Here is a 24,338-nt window from a genome sequence, read left to right on the forward strand (position 1 = left end):
ACACCTATCTGCTGATATGAAGTGGAAGGCAGTGGGATGGAGATTTCGGAAAGTGGGGAAAGCTTGAGTAGCTGTTCTGAAGAATGGGAGACAGAGTGTGTCCAAGCACATGGGGAAGGGTGTCAGGCAATAATGGACATACAGATGTAGCTGGGTGACCAAGAGTCTGCTGTGGCCTGGATCCATATAGATGCTTCGTTTTCTCCTATAGGAAGTGGAGGCCCAGGTGTAGGTGCAAAGAAAGCAACTGGGTATGTTGATCCAGGAGGGTTGGGATTTGCAGAAAGGATGAGATGGAAGGACCAGGGTTAGGGCGTTGAAGTTCACGGTTGGATATGAAGGAAGCAAAGGCAGGAGGGATGACAGCTTGAGTGGAAATGGGGCAGTCAAGGCTGAACAGTCTTAACAGGGGGAAAGTCCAGATCAGCTTGGTTTTTTACCCCTAGAACCTGGCACAAAGCAAGTGCCCAACGACTCTTTGTTGATTGGTTGAAAGAATGAGGAAGAGGGTAAGAGTGGAGGGGGACCCCAAGACAGGGCATTCTTACCCCAGGCGGATGAGACTTGGCCCAGATATGCTGCCTGCTGGGCGCCTTGCCTCTGCTCAGGGCCTGGTCCCACTGGCAGTGCATTGGAAGTCAGCTGGCCACTGGCAGCGGCAGCTGGATAACGTCGGACGGTCCGGGACAGCCCCACCTGCTGCTGGGAGGGTCGGGTCTGGCTGAGTCCACTCAGGGTCCTGTGGAGACAACCGCATCATAGGGGTTTGCATCTGAGGAGCAGCCTCTCTGTCCCCCTTCTTCAGTCCTCCCATCTCCCTGTCTTTGCACCGGAAGAGTGCTCTCTGCTTGGCCGGTGACTCCTGGACCCGAGGTGCCTTAATGTAGGAGACTGATCCAAAGGCCAGCTACCTAGCTCGGTAGAAGTGCTGACCCCTCTGTGGACTAGCTAGACTTTTGCTGGGTTTTTCCGGGCAAGTCACTTAGCCTCGCTGGCCCTCGGGCTCCTCAGCTGTAAAATGAAGGTGTTAAGACTGTTCCCATCTGGCTCTGAGATTATAAGAATCTTTGAAAGCCCACTTATGGATCAGCTCCTGCCCTAAAACTGAGTTCTGTGCCTCCTTCAATGAGATTATAAGTTTCCCCTACCACTTCTGAATGTAACCTTTAATACAATACCTATGGAGTTGATCCCCAACAAACACATTCACAGACTGATTTGGGGTGGAGCCTAGAATCTCCCTCTTATTTAATTTGATTGTAAAAATAATACAACAACAATATCCAAGGAGAAAAAAACTAATATATCATCCCTCCCACCCAACACAGCACACAATTTTGCTTATTTCCTTTCAACCTTGGCTTACATACATGTTTTTACACAACTGTCATCACTTAACAAATACAACTTCAATTCTGGTTTTTCACTTAACATTAGCTCATAATTTATACAATTCCATATTTTTGTATTTATTATTTAATTCCTACCTGATAGTCTGAGAGAAGTCACAACTTTTTCAGACACTGTCCTGCTACATATTTAGATTATTTTCAATTTTCATCCATGGCCATCATTGTCCATACAGCTTTTTTCTTCTGTTAAAATATTGCTTTATATTCATGATACTATTCTATTTCTTCATTTTACTATTGAGCCCTTACACTATTCTGTACGTTTGAAAATTTTCATAATAAAATTTTTGAAAAGGATTATAACTTTAGGGTTAATTCCTTGGAATAGAATGACTGTGTCAAAGATTATAAACACTTACGGATCTAGGTGTTTTTATTGTTGGCTGCCATCAGGTTGACCCCTGACTCATGGCAACCCCATGCACAATGGAATGAAACACAAGGTCTCCTCCCACTCGAGGAAACATGGGGCTCTTTCAGTCAATTTGGGGAGAAAAAGTTCCCATTCCAGCTGACTTGGATCTTCTGACCCAAACGAAAACTGCCATAGTGATGCCACTCAGTTAAACAGGCATGGTACAGCCACAACCTGCTTGACACGCTAAGGTTTACAAACAGTGATATAGGGATAAGTGTGAGGGGCCGTCCACCCTTTCCACCAGTTCCACACTATCTGATAAATTGGGCTTCCAAATGATAGCGTCTTTGAAAAGGGTTCTGCTGCTAACATATCACTTACATGTCCAAAGTTTAAAAATATCACTACACAGTGCATAGAGTAGTTAGACCTACAATTTATTGAACACCTACTGTGTACTAGGCACCGAACCAGGTGATTTAAATATGCCTTCTTATTTGTGTTATTTTGTTGAGTGAAAAAACTAAGTTGCAGAGTAATATGGATAGTTATGATTCCAACTGTGAGTTTCAAGAAAAAACTTCTCCCCCCGCCCCCATGTATATTTATGCAGGCATAGGAAAGGTCTGGAAGGATCTGTAAACAGTGGCTGCTCCTTGGGACTAAGAGAAGCCTGCGTGTGTGTAGCCACCATGTTAAACTTTATACATTCCCATATTTTTGAAATGATTTTTAAAATGGACACGTATTATTTTGTAATTAATAAAATATCAAGCCTTCTCAGCAAATTCATTTTATAGATAAGGAACTGAGGCTCAGAAGAAGCATGGTTAATGTGTGCAACTAACAAGGAATCAAGGCGGACTGTGATGGCTGATGAGGTACAGTTCAGGTGTAAGAAAGACCATATCTAGTAGAAGGATCTAGAAAAGCTTCAAGGAGAAAGTGACATTTGAAGTGGGGCTAAAGGGATACGTAGGATTTTAACAGTCCAAAACAAGGAGGAAGGTAATCCAGGTAGAAAAAATAACATAAGAAATTGCATGGAGGTGGGATGCATAAACAGAACAATCTAGATAAAGCACAGAATGAAGGTGGGGGCAGGGAAGGGAACTAGCACCTATTCAGTGCCTACCAAGTGTCAGGAATTATGCTAGGTGTTTCACATAACATATCATTTTCTTGTCCAAACAACCCTAGGACCAAAAACCTCTGCTTGGCCAAAACCACCTTAAACAAAGTAAGAACACAAATGACAAATGGGAAAAATACTTCCAACTCATAGACAAAGGACCAATCTCCATAATATGTAACGAGTTCCCAGAAATGGAAAAGACAGAGACCAATAACCCTAAAAGAGAAATCAGCAAATGATGTGAACAAACAGTTCACAGGAAAAAAGAAAATACAAATGTTTCTTAAACATATGAAAATATGCTCAACCTTTCTCATTATAAGAGACGTGCGAATGAAAACTATGAGACGGCGTTTTAAACCCATCAGATTAGCAAACATCTAAACGAATAATAGCACAGTTGTAAGACTGTGCAGAAACGAGCACTCTCAGATGTTGTTAGTAGGAATGTCAATTGACGTAACCCTTATGGAGAGCAACTTGGCAGAGTCTACCCAAATCAGAACGCACCTATAGTTTGACCAGGCAGTCGCACCCCCTGGATTTAGCCCACAGATAAACTTGCTATGGTAGCTGCTACTTCTGCCCCACCCAAGTCCCATTTCCACCTGGTGCAGCCCCCAGTGGCTACAAGTGCAGTGGCTAGAGTCTTACACCTATGACTTCTCAGAACCGTGCCCTTGGCTGATGGGAACCACCTGAGAGGTTTCCCCACACCGGGACCACGTAACCAATGACTGAAACAGAAGTTCAAAACAACAGCCATCTTGCCCCCCGCCTTTTTTTGCCATTATGTCAATTTCGACTCATAGTGACCCTATATGGCAGAGTAGAACTGACCCATAGGGTTTCCTAGGCTGTCATCTTTACCAGAGCAGACCCCCAGCTCTATTCTCCTGCAGAGCTGCTGATGGGTTCAAATTGCTGACTTTTCGGCTCGCGGCTGAGTGCTTAACCATTGCACCACTAGTGCTCCTTAGCCTGCTTCTAAGTGGGACAAATTTGCAATGGGATTTACGTTCCACTCTCCATCAGGCCAAAGCTTGATGCCCCTGAGACCACATCCTTGCTTGGCTGTTTCTACTTCCCTACTCTATTTGTCTCCCTCCCTCAGCACACTCCTAATAAATCTGGCTCAAGTTCCGCCTCTAGGGGACCTGACCTAAGACGCTTGTAAATGTCCAAAATAATGTAGGAACAAGATTTCACATAGTAACACTTTTTTAATAGCAAACCATTTTTTGTAAAGACTGGAAACAACCTAAATATAGGGAATTGGTTAGACAAACTAGAATACTTCCACAGGGTGGAGTGAAATGCCCTCGAAACAGAATGCAGCAGCTCTTTATACACTGATAGGGAAAAATCACCAACATATATTGAAAAGTGAAAAAACAACAGCCCAAATCTGGCCTGTAGCCTGTTTTTGTATGACCTGGGAGTTAATAATGGGTTTTACATTTTAAAATAGTTGAAAGAAATCAAATGTAGAATAATATTACGTGATAAAAGAAAAATAACAGGAAATTCAGCTTTCAGTGTCCATACATCAAGTTTGATTGGAACATAGCCACACTCATTGTCTGTGACTGCAGTCCACCACAATGGCAAGATAGTTGCCACAGAGACCATGTGGCCCACAAAGCCTAAAATATTTACTCTGGCCTTTTAAGGAAAAAGTTTGCCAATTCTTGATGTAGGGCATGTAACCTCTTGTGTAGAAGTAGGGGAAATAAGGATACATTCTGCATGTATTTGCTTATTCATAAGGCAACCTTGGAAGGAAAAAATTAATAACAGTGGGTACCTGTGTGTGTGGAGGGGGCAGGGAGTGAAGAGTGGGTACATGGGGAATAAACTGGTACCACAATTTAATGAATGCTGATTCTGTGCCAGGCTCTGTGCCAATCGTGCATCTTATATGCATTATCTAAACCCTAGTGCATTATCTCCATACCCCTAAGAGCTAGGTACTTGTCATACATTATATGTATATACCAGAAAAACCAAACCCAATGCTGTCAAAGGAAACCCTGGTGGCACAGTGGTTAAGTGCTATGGCTGCTAAAAAAGGCTTGGCAGTTCGAATCCGCCAGGTGCACCTTGGAAACTCTATGGGGCAGTTCTACTCTGTCCTATAGGGTCGCTATGAGTCGAAATTGACTCATCAGCAATGGGTAATGGGGTTTAATTCTGTCAAGCTGATTCCAGCTCATAGAGATCCTGTAACACAGAGTAGAAATGCCCCATAGGGTTTCCAAGGCTGTAATATTTATGGAAGCAGACTGCCACATGCCACATCTTTCCGCTGCTGGTGAGTTCAAATCGGCAAACTTTCAGTTAGCAGTTGAGCTCTTAACCACCGCACCACCAGGGTTCCTTTTATATGAGTGTGTGTGTATATATATATGTATATATATGCACACAAAATAAAATGGACCTGACCCAAGCCATGGTATTTTCAATTACCTCATATGCATGTGAAAGCTGAACAAAGAATAAGGAAGATCAAGGAAGAATTGACCCCTTTGAATTACGGTGCTGGCGAAGAATATAGAATATACGTGGACTGCCAAAAGAAGGAACAAATCTGTCTTGGAGGAAGTACAGCCCGAACGCTCCTTAGAAGTGAGGACAGTGAGACTTCATCTCATGTACTTTGGACATGTTATCACAGGAGGGACCCGTCCCTGGAGAAGGACATCATGCTTGGTAAAGTAGAGGGCCAGCAGAAAAGAGGAAGACCCTCCACAAGATGAATTGGCACGGTGGCTGCAGCAATGGGCCCAAGCACAAGGATGATTGAGAGGATGGTGTAGGACTGGGCAGCGCTTCATTCTCTTGTACGTGGGGTCGCTATGAGTTGGAACTGCCCCAACGGCACCTAACAACAACAATAACGTCTCAGCTATACATTCTACAGTTGAGAAAGTGGAGATGTAAGGATGCTATATACCTTGGAGAAAGTTACAGAAATCCTAAATTCTAAAAACAGGTGACCAAACCGGGTAACTTCATTCTAAAGCCACCTTGCCATTTTTTTTTTTAATTGTCATTTTACAGATGAAGACATTGAGGCTTTGAGGGATTAAAGAATAAGTTTGGGCCCACACAGTAGAGAGCCTGAAATATCAGGGGGAGGCATCTGGGTTTCTTTGAATACAAAGGGGAAGAGGGTTCCTGGAGATTTTGAAGCCAGGAAATGAAATGATCTGAGGAGCATCTGCCGTCTTTCACTCATTCAAGAAGTGCTTGCCACACACTGGACAAAGAAAGACCTTACCGTCTCAGCTTGGATGAAGGCTGGACAATGGCACAAGTGCCCCAGCAGAGGTATGGGGGCACAAAGGAGCCACATATTAGCTTTAAGACACTCATGGTCTTTAAGTAGCTCTAGGGCACAAGGAGATGGGCATTTTAGAATGATTCCCTGGTGAAAGACTGCCTGGTAGTGGATGGACCAGAGAGGGGAAGGCTGGAGGCCATCTGGAAGTCTTTGGCTATGGTCTAGGCAAGCAGTGACCAAGGCCTGAACCAAGGATGGAACCAAGAAGAGGGCATGGATTCCGGATAAAATTAAGAGACATAGATGATTCCCAGTTCTGGTTTGGACAACTGGGTGGAAGGAATTCCAGGAGCCAAGATTTCAAAAGAGAGATCCAAGAAGTGGATGATGGGCTTGGCTTTGGTCCATGTTGAGTTTCAGTACATATGGGGTCTCAAAATGGAAACTCCCATAAGGCAGATGGTTCTATGCATCCAGAACATAGGAGAGAGACTGGGACTACAGATACGGTTAGGGGAGTCATAAGCAGGAGGAGGAAGTTGGTGGTTATAAAGTTAAGGGGGTAGATGATATCACTCAGGAGAGTATATAGAACTACGCTTCAGGGTTCCACTGTTGGATTGAGGCGTTAACTCTGCTAACACTTCCCAATTAAAAGGGGGAAAATGTGTTAACAAACAGAATGGTCTCAGTTTTAAGTTTTGCTCCCACAAATTCTTCTCCAGCCTTTGGCGCCTGCTACCACTTGTCTACTAACACACAATAAAATAAATGAACAAGTAGTAAATGAATATTAACGGAAAAATGTGGCAACAGCCCATCACACTTCGTTTAACAACTTGCTCTTTTCATGGACACATGCTTGTGCCTGGGGCTGGGCTTTTATTTTGCACACACAGACGATCGTCATAGTTTCTGCTAATAAAACTGTTCCCAACTCCAATCATAGAATTAGCTATATTGATAGCTTCTGGTACTCCTTAAGACTGCCACGTGCTCTGACACCTAAACACTTTGAGAAATATAGGAGTAAAGAGAGAATGAAAAAGGGCAGAGGAGAGGCCCTGGGGAACACCAACACTTATGGGGCAGGAGGAGGAAGAGGCTACGAAGGTGTCTGAGAAGTAGCAGCCAGAGAGGTAGGAGGGGAACAAGGAGAAAGCATTAACAGAGGAGGGAGTTTCCAGAACTCTGTCTCTGCTCCTGGACAAAAGGGACAAAGGCTGCCCCTTCCCATGACTGCAGGCTCAGCCCAGGCAAGGTTAGCATTGCCTAGGTCCCCCCTACCCCAGGCTCTGTTTCCACAGAGGATCTGGGTGGCTGGCACGCAGGGGGAAGCCCTTGCTGAGCCTCTGTTCCTCTCCTCCTGGCTGGCCAGGCAGGCCTCACACCCAGACTAGGGCAGATGACCCTTGGCTGCCAAACCCCAGGGACCTGAGTTGTGCTGCCCACAACTCCAAACATTCTGCTGCAGGGGCGAAAACTGAGCACGAGTCTGTCCTGCCTCAGCAGGAAACAAGGGGCTGCCCAGGCCTGGAGGGTAGAGGGGTGGAGAGACAGTGTGCCTTTGACACAGGTGCCAGCAGCCTGCTGATTCTAGGTGGTGGATAGTTTGGGGGCTGAGCAGAGGAGACCCCAGCTGCCCTGTACATGGGATAAGACTGAACTGCCATCCTCTCAAGCCTGCAGGTATCAAAAGTGCCATGTGTATGGGTTCCCTGGTGTCACTATGAGGAGGAGAGGATCTTTAACCCTGCCCCACATGTCCTAGACAATAAGAATGAATATTTATTGAGCACTAGTTTTTTGCTAAGAATTGTGTACTAACTGTTATATTTGCATAATGTCGAAGGATGAACAAATCTGTCTTGGAAGAAGTACAGGCAGAATGCTCCTTAGAAGTGAGGATGGCGAGATTTCATGTACTTTGGACATGTTATCGGGAGGAACCAGTCCCTGAAGGTCATCATACTTGGCAAAGTAGAGGGTCAGCGAAAAAGAGGAAGACCCTCAAAGAGACGGATTGATACAGTGGCTGCAACAATGGGCTCAGACATAGAAACAAATGTAGGGATGGCACAGGACTGAGCAATGTTTCGTTCTGTCATACGTAGGGTTGCTATGAGTCGGAATTGACTCGATGGCACCTAACAACTACAAATTTAATCTTCACAATAATCTTAGTCTAGGTACTGTTATTAAGCCCACTTTTCAGAAAAGGAAACCAAGGCACAGAGAGGTTAAAGAACTTGTCTAAGGTCATTCATCTAGAATTGTGCTGCCCAGTAAAGCTTTCTGTAATGACAAGATGCTCTATAGTCTATATCCCATCCCCTAGCACTTGGCAATATGGCTGGTGTGGCTAAGGAACTGAATGCTACATTAAATTAAATTTAAGGGGCCACATGTGGCTGTTGTTAGGTGCCGTCCAGTTGATCCCAACTCATAGCTACCCCATTTGGCTGAGTAGAACTGCCCCTTAGGGTTTTCTACGCTGTAATCTTTGTGGGAGCAGATTGCCATGTTATTCTCCTGTGGAGCCACTGGGTGGACTCAAACTGCCAACCTTTTGGTTAGTAGCTGAGTGCTTAACCTTTGTGCCACCAGGGCTTCTTGCATATGTGGCTAAAAAAAAAAATCCAAACCCACTGCCGTGGAGTCAATTCCAACTCATAGCGACCCCATAGGGTTTTCAAGGCTGTAAATCTCTATGGAAGGAGAATGCCACATCGCTCTCCCGTGGAGCTGCTGATGGTTTCGAACCACAGACCCTTAGGTTAGCAGTCGATCACTTTAACCACTGCGCCACCAGGGCTCTGTATTGGACAGCACAGAAATAGAAAATGGAGGAGCCAGGATTTGAACACAGAAGGTCTATGTTGACCTCTAAGTGTGTAGTTAGAAGGTTCCTCTGCCTGCCCTACTGCATTCCTTGTCCCCTTGAAGGCTGCCGTCATACCCAACTGTCTTAGCCTGGGGAAGGCAGCATCCTCCTGAACCTCGCTGTCTGTCATCAGGCGTCAGAAGGGCTGTGGTGAGGGGAAGAGGCTGGATCTCCAGTGGACCAAACCGGGACCAGTGTCCCAGGGGAGCACATTTCAGCACAGTGTGGGGAAGGGTTTTTGAAGATTCAGAGCTGCCTAGCAATGTGGTGACCCCGTGAGGCAGGGAGCTCCTGTCACTGGAATCCTGTGAGCTAGCTGTATTGCCATGTGCCAGAGAGGCAGCAGAGGCATTCCCACTCTGGGTGGGGCCTGGAGCTCATCACTTCCCAGAGACACGTGGGGCAGTGGCATACTCAGCCAGAGCCCAGTGCCCACCGCTGTCTGGCTCACTGCTGAGCACTGTCAGCTCTGGTACTCTCACTCTCTGGTGCCCATCCCCAAAGGGTGAGAACTGGCCCTTCCCCAAGGGTCTCAAGATCACTTTTGCTGCTGCTCCTTCTGTTCCTGCTGTTCCCGCTCCCCCAGCCCCTTTGGCCTCACGAGTCAGCCCAAGGCCCCCACCCAGCCCCACCCTGCTGTGAGTGAGTAACGTCCCCCCCTGCTCTGCGGCTCTGAGCCTCTAGCTTTTTCCATGGCCACACCCAGGTCTGAGAGGGCTGGAGCTGCAGCACACAGACCCCAGGATGCCTTTGCCAGCCTGAGGCAGAGGTGGAGGGGGCAGAACCCTGGGGGAGTCTCTCCTGCCCAGAACCGCACCCTGCTCGGCTCCCCGAGCCAGCTCTGCAGGGAACATGGCATCCCTGTTCCCTTGCAGGTAAATAAGAGGGGGAGGGAGGCACCAGCTCTGAGTGTCCCAGGGAACGTCTGTGGGGCACCCAGCCCTGGCCTCAGGCCTGGTCCTGCCTCATGAACAGTGTTGAAGTAGGTCCCGACTGTCTCAGAAGGCCCAAAGGCCCTCTGAGCCATATCCTTCTCTGCCACCCTCCAGGCCCTGCACCTCTCATCAGCTCCTTACACTTTTCCACTGAGCACCCTGCCAAACCCTCGCCCCCAAGAGTCTGCATCGCTTTTGTTCTCTCCTGGCTAGGCAAGTAAGTAGGGCCGGAAAGCCAGCGCTGGCTGCCTGGCACTGAGGTCACATGTGGGGCACCTCTAGGGGCAGATCCGGGAGGAGAAGGTGGCCTAAGAGGCTGCCCAGGGCCCTGGGAAACGCCTGTCATTTTCTACCTAGCTTGCCCCAAGTGTCAAAATGCTGGCGCAGTAGTCCCCTTCCACCAGCAAAAAGCCTCCGCTGAGAGCTCCTTGCCCCCCCTGCCCCCCTCCCCCCCACCACCGCAGAAGGGCAGGGACCAGGCCTCACCTTCTTCATGTTTTCCATGGATTCATCACAGCACTGGGCACACAGCTGCTGCCCTCAGAATATTTATCACACTAAACTTCTAACTTCCTCATGGCATAGCCCAGTCTCCCACCTCACACCGGCATCTACCAGCCCAGACTCTGCCCTGCTCCACAGCCAGTCAGGGCCAGCAGGCAGTCTGAAGCCTTTGGCTCTTCGCTCCCCCAGGAAGACTTGTCAGCTGCAGGGAGCCTGGATTTCATTAATGCATCATTCAACCACTTCAAAGATGTGCTTAGGAGCACCTTATAAAGTGCACAGGTCCATGTGGGCACCATGGGGAAGGCAACTTGCTGTGAGAGTTTATGGTCCAGAGGGCAAGGCGGGGGACAGGGGAGACCTGGCATAAATCAGAAAAGGGGCCTCCTTTGGGTGGCCAATTTAGGAGTCCTGGGTGGTGCAAATGGTTAGCATGTTCAGTTGCTAACTGAAAGGTTGGAGGTTCTAGTACACCAAGAGGTGCCTTGAAAGAAAGACCTGGTGAGCTAATTCCAAAAACTCAGCCATTGAAAACCCTGTGGAGCACAGCTCTACTCTGACACACATGGGGTTGCCTCACTTTCTTCAGGCTAATACAGCCCAGCCCCAGGGCCTAGTGAGCAGAACCCAGGCCAGATTTTAGCCCCATTTAGCCCTGACTGGCACCTCTGTGCAGGGTGCGATGAGCAGTGGCCCTGGGACAAAACTCTGCACTTGAATGTTTCATAACAATCCCAAGAAGGAAAGCAGGAGAGCAGCAGGCGCCAGAAGTATCAGAGCCAGGTGAGATGTCCAGCGAAGATGCACTAGGCAGGGGCGGCCCTGAGGCTGGGTGCAGGGGGGTTATATAATGTGAGCCAGAGAAGTGGTGGGTAGGGCAGAATCCACCCAAGGCAGAGAGACCCCTGAGCACAGAGGGACAGACGCAGGCACATGCTAGTTAGCAGTGGTGTTCAGGGGGTAACAGACCCTGTTTGGTTAAACGGAAAGTGAGAGGGGCCGAAGCTGACAATATTAATAGCAAATAGCTAAACCGGTTGCTGTTGAGTCAATTCCAGCTCATAGCAACCCTATGTGTTTCAGAGTAGAACTGTGCTCTGTAGGGTTTTCAATGGCTGATTTTTTTTTTTTTGGAAGATCACCAGGCCTTTCTTCCAAGGCACTTCTAGGTGGACTTAAACCTCCAACCTTTCACTTAGCAGCTGAATGTGTTAATCATTTGTACCACCCAGGAACTCCAACAAATAGTGCCTATTATGTGCCAGGCACTGTTCTAAGCACTTTACATGTCGGAGCTCATTTAATCATCACAACAACCCCAGGAGGTAGGTAGTACTATTATTATCCCCATCTTATAGATTAGGCACAGAAAGGTTAGGTAACTTGTCTGAAGTCACACAGTAAATGACTAGCAGAGACAGGAATCAAACACAGAATATCTTGCAGCTATTAGGGCTCCAGAGCCTTGACTCTAAACCTCTGTACTATACTTCCTGGGCTGTAGAAGGCCTCTCCCATCTAGCCTCTGGGCCTTATCCTGTGGATTCTGCGAATAAAAGGAAGGTCTGGAAGAAAGGTGTTTTACCAGAAGTAACAAGGTTAAAAATCATGTCATAGGAGGGTAATTGTAGAGAATTCCCCAGAGGACCCCTGTCTGCCTCCACAGCACACACGGCCTCCCTCTGCTCCCTGAGCACATGCCTGGACCACTCGCAGAGGACTTTTCACAGGCTGATGTTCTCACTACCTGTGCATGTTGGATCACCCCAGGTGGATCAGAGCTTCTAGAGGCAAGGCCTGGGTCCAAGTCATCTAGTACTCCCTTGTGCCTGGCCAAGTGCCCTGCAGAAACATAGACATGTTGGAGGAGGGAGGGAGCAAGGAAAGAAGGCAGGGAGAAAAGAAGGTAGGAGGGAAAAAAGGAAGGAAGGAAAGGAGGGTAGAGGGAGGAAGAAAGAAAGGAACAGAAGGAAATGAAGACTTGGGTGGGCTCCAAGCCTACATCTGAATAAAGGCCTTATCAGATGTCTGGCTCAGAGATAACCCCTCTTTTGAGCACCTTTTCTTCGCTTCCAACTGGCCTGAAAACCCACCCAGGGCATGCACAGAATGAATGGCCGAGGGAGTAAGAGGGAGTGTGGGATTCACACAAGGAGGTTATTTATACATGGCTTATTGATGGACTATCTATTGGGATATGTGGCTATGGGAGCTAATTGCAGGAGACCCCCTCTGAGCACTGGTTGCTATGCAGCAGACACCTGGGGATGTTGAACTAAAGAACAAAAGGTGTACACGGAACACGCTGCTGAGACCAGACAATGGCCTGGGCCTCCTCTGGCCATTGGATCAGGATGTCTGCTGGTGCTGAACGGGATGCTTCTGCCCAAGTCCAAGGACAGGAAGCTAGCCGTGCTACGGGGCAGAGAGCAGACCACAGTGACACTTATCTAGCTGTGTCCCCTCCTCCGGGTATCTTCGTGGCCGCAGAAGGATGGTGGGAATGAGATGGTGGAGTTCCGAGAACCACAGTACTCTCCACACAACCCACTTTGATCAAGTAAGAGCTATATTTACTGAGTGCTGGTTGAGCACCAGGGACTGAACAAACATCTCTTATCAATTTCCTCCAACGACCTGAGAGGTAGGTTTGACTGTCCAAATGTTACCGAAACGGAGAAGGTAGGTAGCTGGTCCAAGGTCACCTGTCTCATGAATGGCAACACCCAGGATTCCAACCCACGTCTGCTGGACTCTAACACTCATCACGTCCCTTCCACATGAGCTCTCACCATAAGCTGCTATGGCAGTGCTGACTGTATGAGTTACAAAGAAGTGTACAAAAAAAGGAAGTGGTTGGAGAGGGGAAGCCATTCAAGGGGAATGAAAACACAAAGCAGGGCCTACGGCATCTGGCAAGTGTGACAGGAACTTGGAGGAGGCGAAAGAAGGGGGAAGAGGGCGAGAAGGGACTTTGGCTGAGGGGATTGAGCTAGGTCTGCTTCCTAGAGCTACTGAGAACTCTGTAAATGGGCATCTCACCACTACCAACTTGGCTCTGATGTTCCCCCTTCCTGAAATCCGGAGCTCCCAGCCCATGGCCTCTTGAATCCCATAATACACCCCCTAAACAAAGAGAGATCAAGGCTTAGCAGGCCTGCTTTATCCCACAGCAAACACAGGCCTCTGACTCCAGATGAGGTTACCCTACTCCTGGACCTGCCTGGACAAGCCCATTGTAGACAAAGGCCAGGGGCGGGGGGTACATGCCTGGGTCAAGGACACGTTCTTCAGGGGCTGGCCTAAGTCCTGGCAGCCTGCAGCCAGCCTACTCTTCCTCCAAGCCGATAATCCACCATGGGGCCATAAACAAAGGAAGGTTTCTACAGGAACTAGGGCCCCAGCCTGAAACGTCTTCATGCAGCAATGTAGCTGCCAAAACTGACCAACCTATTATGAGCAAGACACCTGCTATAGCATCTTCTTTTTTATCCTCTTCCTGGCCCTTCACAGTCGTTACCTTACTTGATTAGTACGCCCACCCTATGATATAGGAGCTAACATCCCCCATTTCACAGGACACTGAAGTACAGAGAGGTTGTTAGTTGCCTGTGGTCCCCATCTGTGGGGAAGTGCTAGGGTGGGGCATCATGGCCTGAGATCTTTTCTGCCTTTGATGGTGACATTCCCTAACCTGCTGCTCACCCTTGACTGTGTCAGGAAACCTCACTAGGGCCAGAAATGCCTTCAAGTGGTCTGGGCAAATTCTCAGAGTTTGTAGTCACTGCTACTGCTTTTCTGATCCAAGCAAAAGGCTCAGTTAACCCCCAAGTCAAGGGACAAATAAGAATGGGTGCCATTTATAGAAGACCCGAAAGGTGCCAGATGCATTTGCATGTATGAGTAAATCCTCCTAATAATTCTATAAGGTAGTCATTCTTATCCCCACTTTACAGATGAGAAAACTGAGTCTCGGCAGAGTTAAATAACTTGTTTTAGGCAGTCGTTAAGAGGAAGAGCTGAGATTCAAACCCAGGTGGATTTGACTACAAGGCTTAAATTATTTCACAATTCTTCCCTCACAAATGACTGCCATTTATAGATACTCTGCCATTGACCCAAGACAGTCAAAAAAGAATGAAATGTGGAATCAATTTCTTCCCCAAGGAACGGGCCCTGGAGGGCTGTGGCCTGGCTGGAGTCTTGAGAGGCTACAACCTCCTCAGAGTACCAGACTCCCTCCGGAAGTCTCTGATGTAACCCATACCCTCTACACCCCAATGCTTCCCCGCTCAACCCCAACCTGGTGCACTCATGGTGGAATGTTAGTGGTCATGAGTTAAGGGTCCAGGAGGAAAACGCAGTGTAGGCGACTGGCTGGGAGCAGAAATGTGATCGCTCCAGAGGTTTTGATTTGTAACCTTTATTTTGCAAGGAATGGGGATTTTTCTTTTCAAAAAGCACTCAACTTCCTTGAATTTTAGACCTTTCACAAATATTTTTTTAGGAGAAATAAGAAGAAAAAAAAAGAAAAAAGAACCCACAAAATGCCTGTCGCAGCTACTCACTTCCACAATGAATCACAGACACAAAACCACAGCTATGTGGCTAACAAAGGAACTATGTGTTTTTACATTTCATAATTGGAAATCATTTAGCAAGCTTAACTATGTCATCTGCAGACAGACAGACGCACATCCACACCCCTCTGGGTCCAAGTAGCCAATCTTATAACCATCATCTTCAGTTGACTTGATATTAACTCACTTTCCCTTTTTAATTCTTTCCTGAGATATTACCCTGTAAGGCTTAAATCTTTTCCCTTAGTGCCTCTCCAGTGGGCCCTGGTGGTGCAGTGGTTAAAGCGCTTGGCTGCTAACCAAAAGGTTGGCCGTTCAAACCCACCAGCTGCTCTTCAGGAGAAAGATATGGCAATCTGCTTCCCTAAAGATCACAGCCTTGTAAACCCTACAGGGAAGTTCTACTCTGTCTTATAGGGGCACTATGAGTTGGAATCACTTGACTGCAACGGGTTTGGGTTTGTTTTTGGTTTTTCCAGGAGCCCTGGTGGCGTAGTGGTTAAGGCTGGCAATTTAAACCCACCAGCCGCTCCACAGGAGAAAAGTGTGGCAGTCCATTTCCATAAAGATTACAGCCTTGGAAGCTCTATTGGGGCAATTCTGCTTTGTCCTATAGGGTAGCTACGATTCAGAATCAACTCTACAGCAACTTCTTTTTTTTTTTTTTTTAGTGTCTCTTCAGAGGTAGGCTGTGTGTGCACGTGCACATGGTTAGAGGGAGGATGAAGAGAAATGCTGAGAGACTGATTCAGTTTGTTCTACAAGTGGAAAAAAGTGTACGTCTCAGAGTCACTTTTTTATGACTGTTATCATAATACCACTTTGCTTCGGGAAAGTGATTTTCACCTGGGAAGCTCCCAGGGCCTTTTTTGACAGTGGCGAATTAATTGTCTGGCGGCAGATTTAAAGGTCGTGTAACTGGAAAAACTGCTGGACCCATAAATCAGAAACTTCCTCTACATCCTGGGCAGGGCATGAAATCTGATGCATATTTGAAAACCTCGAGCTCAAAAGAAGAATTCACAGGCCCTGAAAAATCTCCATTATTATTATTATTCTTGAGCGTGTTCTTTCAGCATGGGTTTCCGTTCACGCGAGCATGCGCGCACACGCATGCGCGCACACGCACACACGCACGCACACGCCTGCACACACACGCACGCTCACACACTTCAGAGGGTGACATTTACCGAGCTGCCAGGCCTGTGCAAACCTACCGGATGGGAAAAATCTTCCCTGGGGCATCTGAAAAAGAGCTCAGACGGCCTTCCCATTCCCTTCTTGCTTCATCTCTCCCTAGCCTTCTCCTTCCAAACAAAAATCCTGAAGGATTTAAATCCATTAAATGCAGTGAGTATAGCCACGAGCTTGAAATGCTTGTTGTTTCTTTTTTTTAAATCAGATGCTGGAAACTGTGTACTTTAACGCGTTAATGACCCCAACAAGCTCCCTCCCCTTCCCACACGTGGCAATGGGGAGTGCTGCTCCAAGCTTTCACCAGGTTTCTATACTTTTCTGAAAAGACACTGGTTGCCTTGCCTGACCCACTCCAGAGCGCCCAAGACAGGTTGGATCCTTCTTGCACTCACCTGGGCTCACTGCTCTAGAGGCTGTTTAGCAAAGAGTTGAGAGCATGTTCCAAAATGAGCTGACCCAGGCTGGAATCACCCTTACCCTCAGTTTCCTCATTGTGAAGTAATAGGAATAGCCGCCTCATAGGATCATGGTGAGGCCTGGTTACTGTGCTGGAGGTCTTCCTCTTGCCCCTCCAAACCCCTTTTCACCCTGGTCCACCACAGCCTGGACCCTGGGAGGCATCTGGCAGGGGTGTACCTAAGGTATGACAGGTAGGGCGGGTGCCCCGAGTGCTGCTTGAGGGGGCGACGCACCAACGACCATTTTCTATGGGCCATCAGATTTTCCATCGCCAGCAATTTAAAACTGATTGCCATAGGAGCTATTTTGCATAGATACGGCGCTGAAATGGTATCAATTGTTTCCTTTACCTGTTGCTTTTGAGTCCAGTTCAGCCAAACACGGGCCCCAGCAAAAGGCCAGAAGGCAGGAGCGGGGTGAGTCAAGATATGGATACTCCCATACCTCTGGATGGGCCACTGTGGGTAGAAAGTGCCTGTGTTCCTCGACCTAGGGCCACAGCTCTGGGGTGGCCCTCTCCTACGGCTGTAGCTATTCTCTGGGTTCCAGTGACCCTTGGCCTCTTGCTCCATTAGGCCTAGGGCTTTGCTACATTGCTACCCCCCAGGATGCTGTCTTAGTTATCTAGTGCTGCTATAACAGAAATACCACAAGTGGGTGGCTTTAACAAATGGAAATTTATTCTCTCACAGTCTAGGATGTCGGCTCCAGGGGAAGGCTTTCTCTCTCTGCCAGCTCTGGAGGAAGGTCCTTGTCGTCAGTCTTCCCTTGGTCTGGGAGCATCTCAGTGCAGGAACCTCAGGTCCAAAGGACACACTCTGCTCCTGGAACTGCTTTGTTGGTGGTATGTGGTGCTCATGTCTCTGCCCACTCCTCTTTTTTGTATCTCAAAAGAGATTGGCTTAAGACACTACCTAATCTTGTAGATTGCATCAATATAACTGTCACTAATCCATCTAATTACATCATAGGGATAGGATTTACAACACATAGGGAAATCATGTAAAATGGTGGGAAGTCAGTCACATAATAGTGGGACTCATGGCCCAGCTAAGTTGACAGATATTTTGGGGGGACACGTTTAACCCATGACAGACATCATGCTTGGTAAAGTAGAGGGTCAGTGAAAAAGAGGAAGACTCTCAACGAGATGGACTGACACAATGGCTGCAACAATGAGCTCAAACATAGCGATGATTGCGAGGAAGGTACAGGACCTGGCAGTGTTCAGTTCTGTTGTACGTAGGGTCACTATGAGTTGGAATGGAAGGCACCTAACAACAACAACAACATACCTGTGGTTTTTATCCCATTTGGGAATGGGCTTTCTTTGTTATGTTAATGAGATTTAATATGTTGGCATAAAAATTAGCACAGTGTGCTTTTGAAAATATCTGGGTGTTGGGGGAGCGAGCATTGTTTTTGTAAAAATACAGTAATGTAGGGTGTGTCTTAAATCAATCTCTTTTGAGATATAAAAGAGTAGATTAAGCAAGAAGCAAGTAAGCAAAGATGGGGGAAGATAGATGCCACATGGTGCTCACTAAAGAGCCAAGAATAAACTGTGAGAGAATAAACTTCTCTTTGTTAAAACCATCCACTTGTGATATTTCTGTTATAGCAGCACTAGATGACTAAGATAATGTTCAATAATTTCTGCATTCCACTGGATCACCTTCCTTTGGAATAGGCATGTATATGGGTCTCTTCCAGTTGATGGGCCAAGTAGCTGTCTTCCAAATTTCTCAACATAGACGAGTGAGTTCTTTCAGTGTTGCATCTGTTTGTTGAAACATTTCAGCTCGTATTCCATCAATTCCTGGAGCCTTGTTTTTCACCAATGCCTTCAGGGCAGCTTGGACTTCTTCCTTTAATACCATCAGTTCTTGATTATATGCTACCTCCTAAAATGGTTGAATGTCGATAAATTCTTTTTGGTACAGTGACTGTGCATCCCTTCCCTCTTCTTTTGATGCATCCTGCATCGTTCAGTTTTTGGCCCGTAGAATCCTCCAATATTGCAACTCAAGGCTTGAATTTTTTCTTCGGTTCTTTCAGTTTGAGAAATGTTGTGTGTGTTCTTCCCTTTTAGTCTTCTAACTCCAGGTCTTTGCACATTTTGTTATAATACTTTCTTTTCTTGAGCCATCTTTGAAATCTTCTTTTACATCATCATTTCTTCCATTCCACAGGTACAGGGGTTTGGATTTACATGTGTTTTTGGGAAACACAATTCAATCCATAACAGGTGCTCTACCATCTTTTGTTGTTTTCCTCCAACCTTTGGTAAATAGACCCTTTACTAAACTGTCCCCACTGGGTGTGCCATCTGTTTCCTGCTGGGTGCAGTCTCCTAAATGATACAGATTAGGAAAAATATTAGCTACCAAGTACTGATCACTTCAGGAGCCCTGGTGTCACAGTGGTTAAGAGCTAGGCTGCTAAAGAGGAGGTCAGCAGTTTGAATCCACCAGCTGCTCCTTGGAAACCCTTTGAGGCAATTCTACTCTGTTCTATTGGGCCACTATGAGCTGGAATCAATTCAATGGCAATGGGTTTTGCTCTGGTTTTACTGAGCACTTCACAATGTGACTCAGCACTTCGTCCACATTCTCTTATTTTATTTTTACCACAGTCCTGTGTGGGCAGTATTATCATCATCATCAATTTACACCAAGATTCATGGAGGTGAAGAAACTCATACAATACGAAATGGCTGCTGAGCAATAGAATCAGATGGAACTGAGGTCTGTCTGACTCATAGCTCATGCTCTTAACCACTAGGCCATATTGTCTCCCAGAATTAAATTAGATGGTGCCTGTAAAGTGCTTCACACAGTAGGGTCTGCTTACTCAATAAGGCTTTGTAAATGGCAGGTTAAAACAACAACCACACCACACTTGAAAAAACTCACAGTCCTAAATTCTACTCTAGCATAACCTTAACCCAACCCTAACCATAACCCTAATCCAGCCCTAACCACAACCTCACCCTAATACCACACTGAAGTTATACCTCTAATTTTACCCTAACCAACACCCTGCAATTAAATAGAATATTACCCTAACTGCAACCCTGGTCCTACCCAGACCTAACCAAAAGATTCATGATCGTTACCATAATTCTAGACAAAATGTTATGGATTGAATTGTGTCTCCAAAAAAGATATGTTGAAGTCCTAACTCCTGGTATCTGTGAACATGACCTTGTTTGTAAATAGGGTCTTTAAAGATGTTCTCAGTTAACATGAGGTCATACCGCAATAGGGTAGGTCTTAACCCAACCTGACTGGTGTCCTATAAAGGAGGAGAAGGTACACAGAGACAGACAGAGGGAAGATGGCACTGGAGTTAGGCTGCAGCTACAAGCCAAGGAATTCCTGGGACCACCAGAAGCCAGGGATAAGAAAGGATCTTCTCCTAGAGCCTTCAGAGGGAGCATGGCCCTGCTGATACCCTGAATTCCAACTACTAGCCTTCAGAACTGGGAGAGAATAAGAGTGTGCTGTTAAAGCCACCTCCTTTGTGGTACTTTGTTACAGCAACCCTAGCAAACTAATGCACTCACTAGCCCAGAGCCACATGCACCCTGGCAGAAGGAGGAGGCTTGCAGGCTGTGCTATACCAGGAGGAGGCATGCCGCCCCCTGCCTTCATCATGACCTCTGTCGGGATCCCTAGGCTCAGGGTCAAAGCTGCATCAGCCCAGAGGTGGTGCCTTTTTCTAATTCACACACAGAAAGCCTACAGGCCAGCCATGGCCCTGCTCAGGCCCTAAGCTCTGTAGGTCTCAGGTATTTGTGGGAGTTGGGGAGGTACGCGTTAAACCTCTACAAGGCCCTAGAGGCCTGCCCCTTCTTTCAGAGATATCTAGAAGGGACCTCAGCAGCCCAACCCAGCTGGAGAGGACTGACTCCTTTCTCTGCCTTGAAACAACATGTTTTGTGGCGGAAATGGCAGACATCTTCCTCTGGAGACAAGCAGGCCCAGGGCTGCCACATGCAGCTGCACAGGCTGTGCACTGCACAACTCTCAAGTTACTTGTCACAGAGTCTAGTGTCTGGTGTGTCCAGTGGCTGCAAAGTCTAGCTGCAGATCAGCCCCTGCATCCCTCCTCCCTCTGGCTGGAAAGGAGTGCTTCAGACCCACTGGTCACTCTAAAGAGTCTCTGCCGGGGCAGGGATGTGCTGAACTGGCAGGGAGCTGAGTGCAGAGGGGCCCTCTGCAAACCTGCAGGGGTGGTGGCAGTGATAAGAATTCTCGGCTGAGACACAGCTCTTTCTCCCTGTCACCAACTCCCCTCAAAAATCAGCAGCAGGGCTTCTGCGACTTCAGACTTAGGAAAATAAAGCCCTTCCCATTTGGTCTGGCTGGAGGTCTGTGAGTTCAGTATTCCTCTCTGATGGCTCCCCTCAAGCCCCGCTCTTCTAAACCCACAGCCCAGGGAAGGGGACTCATAGGGCCTCTTCCAAGGCCTGAGAGAGGGAAGGAACTGAAAAGAGGCCCCCTTACATCTACTGCAGCCCCTCATCAGACTCCTGGCATTCCAAAGGGTCTGCTAAGCAGTGGTATCACTAAGGGGGTATGGGGGGTGGTGCAGACTGCACCAGGTGACACTGTCAGAGGGGGTGACACCAAAATGACTGCCTATAAATTTTTGTGCAGTACAAGCTGTGGGCACCGGTGTGTAAGATGCTGGCGGGTCCCCAGCCAGGCATGGGCATAGGTGCAAGCACCATGGCACAGCTGAGCCAGGTGCTGGTATAGCAGAAGGCAGCCGATGGGCTCTGGGGGCCTGGGGCAGCTTGCAGGCTGCATGCCTGCTGGGCCGAGGCCATGGTGCATGTGGCACAGGAGCACCTAGAGGCGGTGGCACTGGGAGCCCTAAGGGCTTGGCTGGATTCTATATGGTCTAGTACAGTAGGAAGTCCATGGGCAAGGAGGGGGAGGATGACACCATGAGTTACCTCACTGGGTGACACCAACTCTAGTGACAACACTGCCGCTAAGCCCTACTCTTACTACACTCCTGGAGAGAGGCATCACTCTTGGATACACCTGGCTTCAGCTTCCCAAGGCCAAGGGCTCTGAGTGGGCAGGATCCTGTGCTGGGAGAGGCCCTTCCTGATCAATGACATGCCAAAAAACGGGCTGAATGTCAGCTCCGAAGGTAGTGGACCTAACGTTCTTTGCTCCGGGCTATGACAGGGATGTATGGCCAGGATGTTCATTCAGTGGTTATTTACTGAGTGCTTACTATATGCCAGGCACTGTTCTAGGAGATTGGGATAGATCAGTGAACAAAGAAAGATCCCTGCCCTTGAAGGGCCCATACTGTAGCGGGGGCAAAACAGACAATAAGCAAGAAACATAATAAATAAGTAAATGATGTGCTATGTTGGAAAGTGGTAAGTGCTATGGAAATAAGAAGTGAACCAGATGGGGGGCTTACAATATTAAATATGGAGGTCAAGGAGGGCCTCATTAAGGAACTTCTTCAAGAAAGTGACCCACAAACACATGCGAGGTACAAGCAAATATCCAGGCCAGTGTCAGAACGGCTAAATAACAACAATAATAAGCATTTGCAAGTCACATTAGAGTTGACAAGGCACTCTTTCACACACACTGAGTTAATTAATTCTCACACCATCTCAGTGACCTAAGAATCATCCTTCCCATTTTACAGACAGGGACATTAACACTTAGTGAAGTTAAGCGACTGCCCAAGATCACAAAGTTAGTAAGTGGCAGAGCTATGAAACCAAAATTAGGTCTCCTGATTCTAAGTATAGTCAAAATAGCCTCCTCAAGGTCCTAAGGACTGAGGCTGGAGCAGTGGTGGCTCAACGGTAGAATTCTCACCTTCCAGGCAGGAGACCTGGGTTTGATTCCTGGCCAGTGCACCTCAAGCACAGCCAGAACTGGTTTGTCAGTGGAGGCTTACTTGTTGCTATGATGCTTAACAGATTTCAGCAGAGCTTCCAAATTAAGATGGACTAGGAAGAAAGGCCTGGCAACTTCTGAAAATCAGCCAATGAAAACCCTATGGAGCACAGTGGTCTGATCCTGTTGTGCATGGAGATGGTGCAGGGCTGGGCAACATTTTGTTCCATTGTGCATGGGCTTGCCATGAATTGGGGTGGGGAGAACAACTTGAGAGTAGCTAACAACAACTATCAGGGTTGAGGAATTCCAGAAAACCCCGGGAGGGAAAGTTTGAGGTACAGAGTAATGACACCAAAATTATTTTTAAAAGGCTAGAAGAAAAAAAAGGAACGGAGGGAAGAAGCCCAGCACCCAGAGACCCCAAAAAGTTTCACTCAGGATTGTGGGGGTTGAGTAACCGAGCAGGGAAGCATATTCAGTGGCCAAGAGGAAGGGGCTGACACAGCACAAAGGATGCAGGCTGCTTAAACCCATTGCAGCCTTGCCTGGAAGGATTCGAGGCCACACTGTGAGAGACAGCTAAGGCCTACCCTAATAAAAGGCATCACGTGTCCTTATCATGACTTTGGAAATGGGCAAGGGGGAGAAGTAAACACTTTTCACCATCAGGGACAGGAAATGACCACGCCAGAGGCCAGAATCTATCCCTCCAATCTACAAATGTAAGCAACTGAGGCCCGGGGAAGGTAAAGGATTTTCCCAAGGCCTCCAAGCATGAGTTGGTCCCTGCATGTCCCAGATGGAGTAGAGAACTGTCTTGGATCCAAGGGGCTTGAATGAGGACGGAAGACAAATAGGGGGTTATGTTCCCCAAAGGAGCGAACAGAAGGCACATGGGACATACTGAAGCCCAGAGTGGAGGAGAGAAGTGGGCAGCCAGGCTCAGAGAGCCTTTAGGCTGGTTTGGAGTCAGGATCTCTCAGGTGCCTGGGATAGGCCCATTGTGACCTGTCAGCCTGCAGTCAGCTGCCAACTTTCATCCTGCTTCAGTTTCCCCATCTGTAGACACAAGTAGTGGGGTGGAGAAAAATCCATCCTGGCAAATGTGGTGTCCCCTGCTAAGTCGTCATAGGCACAGGGACAAAGCAGGTAGGATAAGAGGTTTAGCCTGTGTGTCAGACAACCTGCCAACTGCTTTACATGCATTATTTCAATTACTTCTCCCAACCACCTATGAGATGGGCATTCATTGCCCCATTTCAGAGTCAAAGAAACCAAGTTTCAGTGAGATGAAGGAACTTGCATAACTAGTTTGTGAGGGCTCTAGGGTTTAAATTCTGCCTTAACACCAAAGTCCTGTGTCCTTACCACACACACACACACGCACGCACGCACGCACACACCCAGAGCTGCCTTCTGCACCCTTCTCATCATCACTTCCTCCAACAACCCAACAACCAGACTTCCAAGAGCAGGGTGCCCCAGCATGCCCGAGCCAGGAACCAGTCTGCACTCTCCCTATATCGACACCACTGGGCCTCTATCTGAAGCCCTGATGGTACAGTGGTTAAGCGCTCAGCTGCTAACCAAAAGGTTGCCAGTTCAAATCCACCATCCGCTCCTTGGAAGCTCTATGTTGCAATTCTACTCTGTCCTATAGGGTAGCTATGAGTCGGAATCGACTTGACCGCAATGGGTTT

At 47.6% G+C, this 24,338-nt stretch overlaps 1 protein-coding gene across 5 annotated transcripts in view; it reads right to left on the minus strand.

Moving 5' to 3' along the window:
* LTBP2 (latent transforming growth factor beta binding protein 2) overlaps positions 1–24,338 on the minus strand; it is a 119,630-nt gene that overhangs the window by 59,210 nt on the left and 36,082 nt on the right. For all 5 annotated transcript variants that reach the window (XM_049897411.1, XM_049897412.1, XM_049897409.1 and 2 more), the window contains exon 4: positions 549–739. In XM_049897411.1, the coding sequence (XP_049753368.1) occupies positions 549–739 (191 nt within the window). The remainder of the gene's footprint in view (positions 1–548; positions 740–24,338) is intronic.

The sequence above is a fragment of the Elephas maximus genome, chromosome 10 (genome assembly GCF_024166365.1).
Source record: "Elephas maximus indicus isolate mEleMax1 chromosome 10, mEleMax1 primary haplotype, whole genome shotgun sequence".
Lineage (NCBI taxonomy): Eukaryota > Metazoa > Chordata > Mammalia > Proboscidea > Elephantidae > Elephas > Elephas maximus.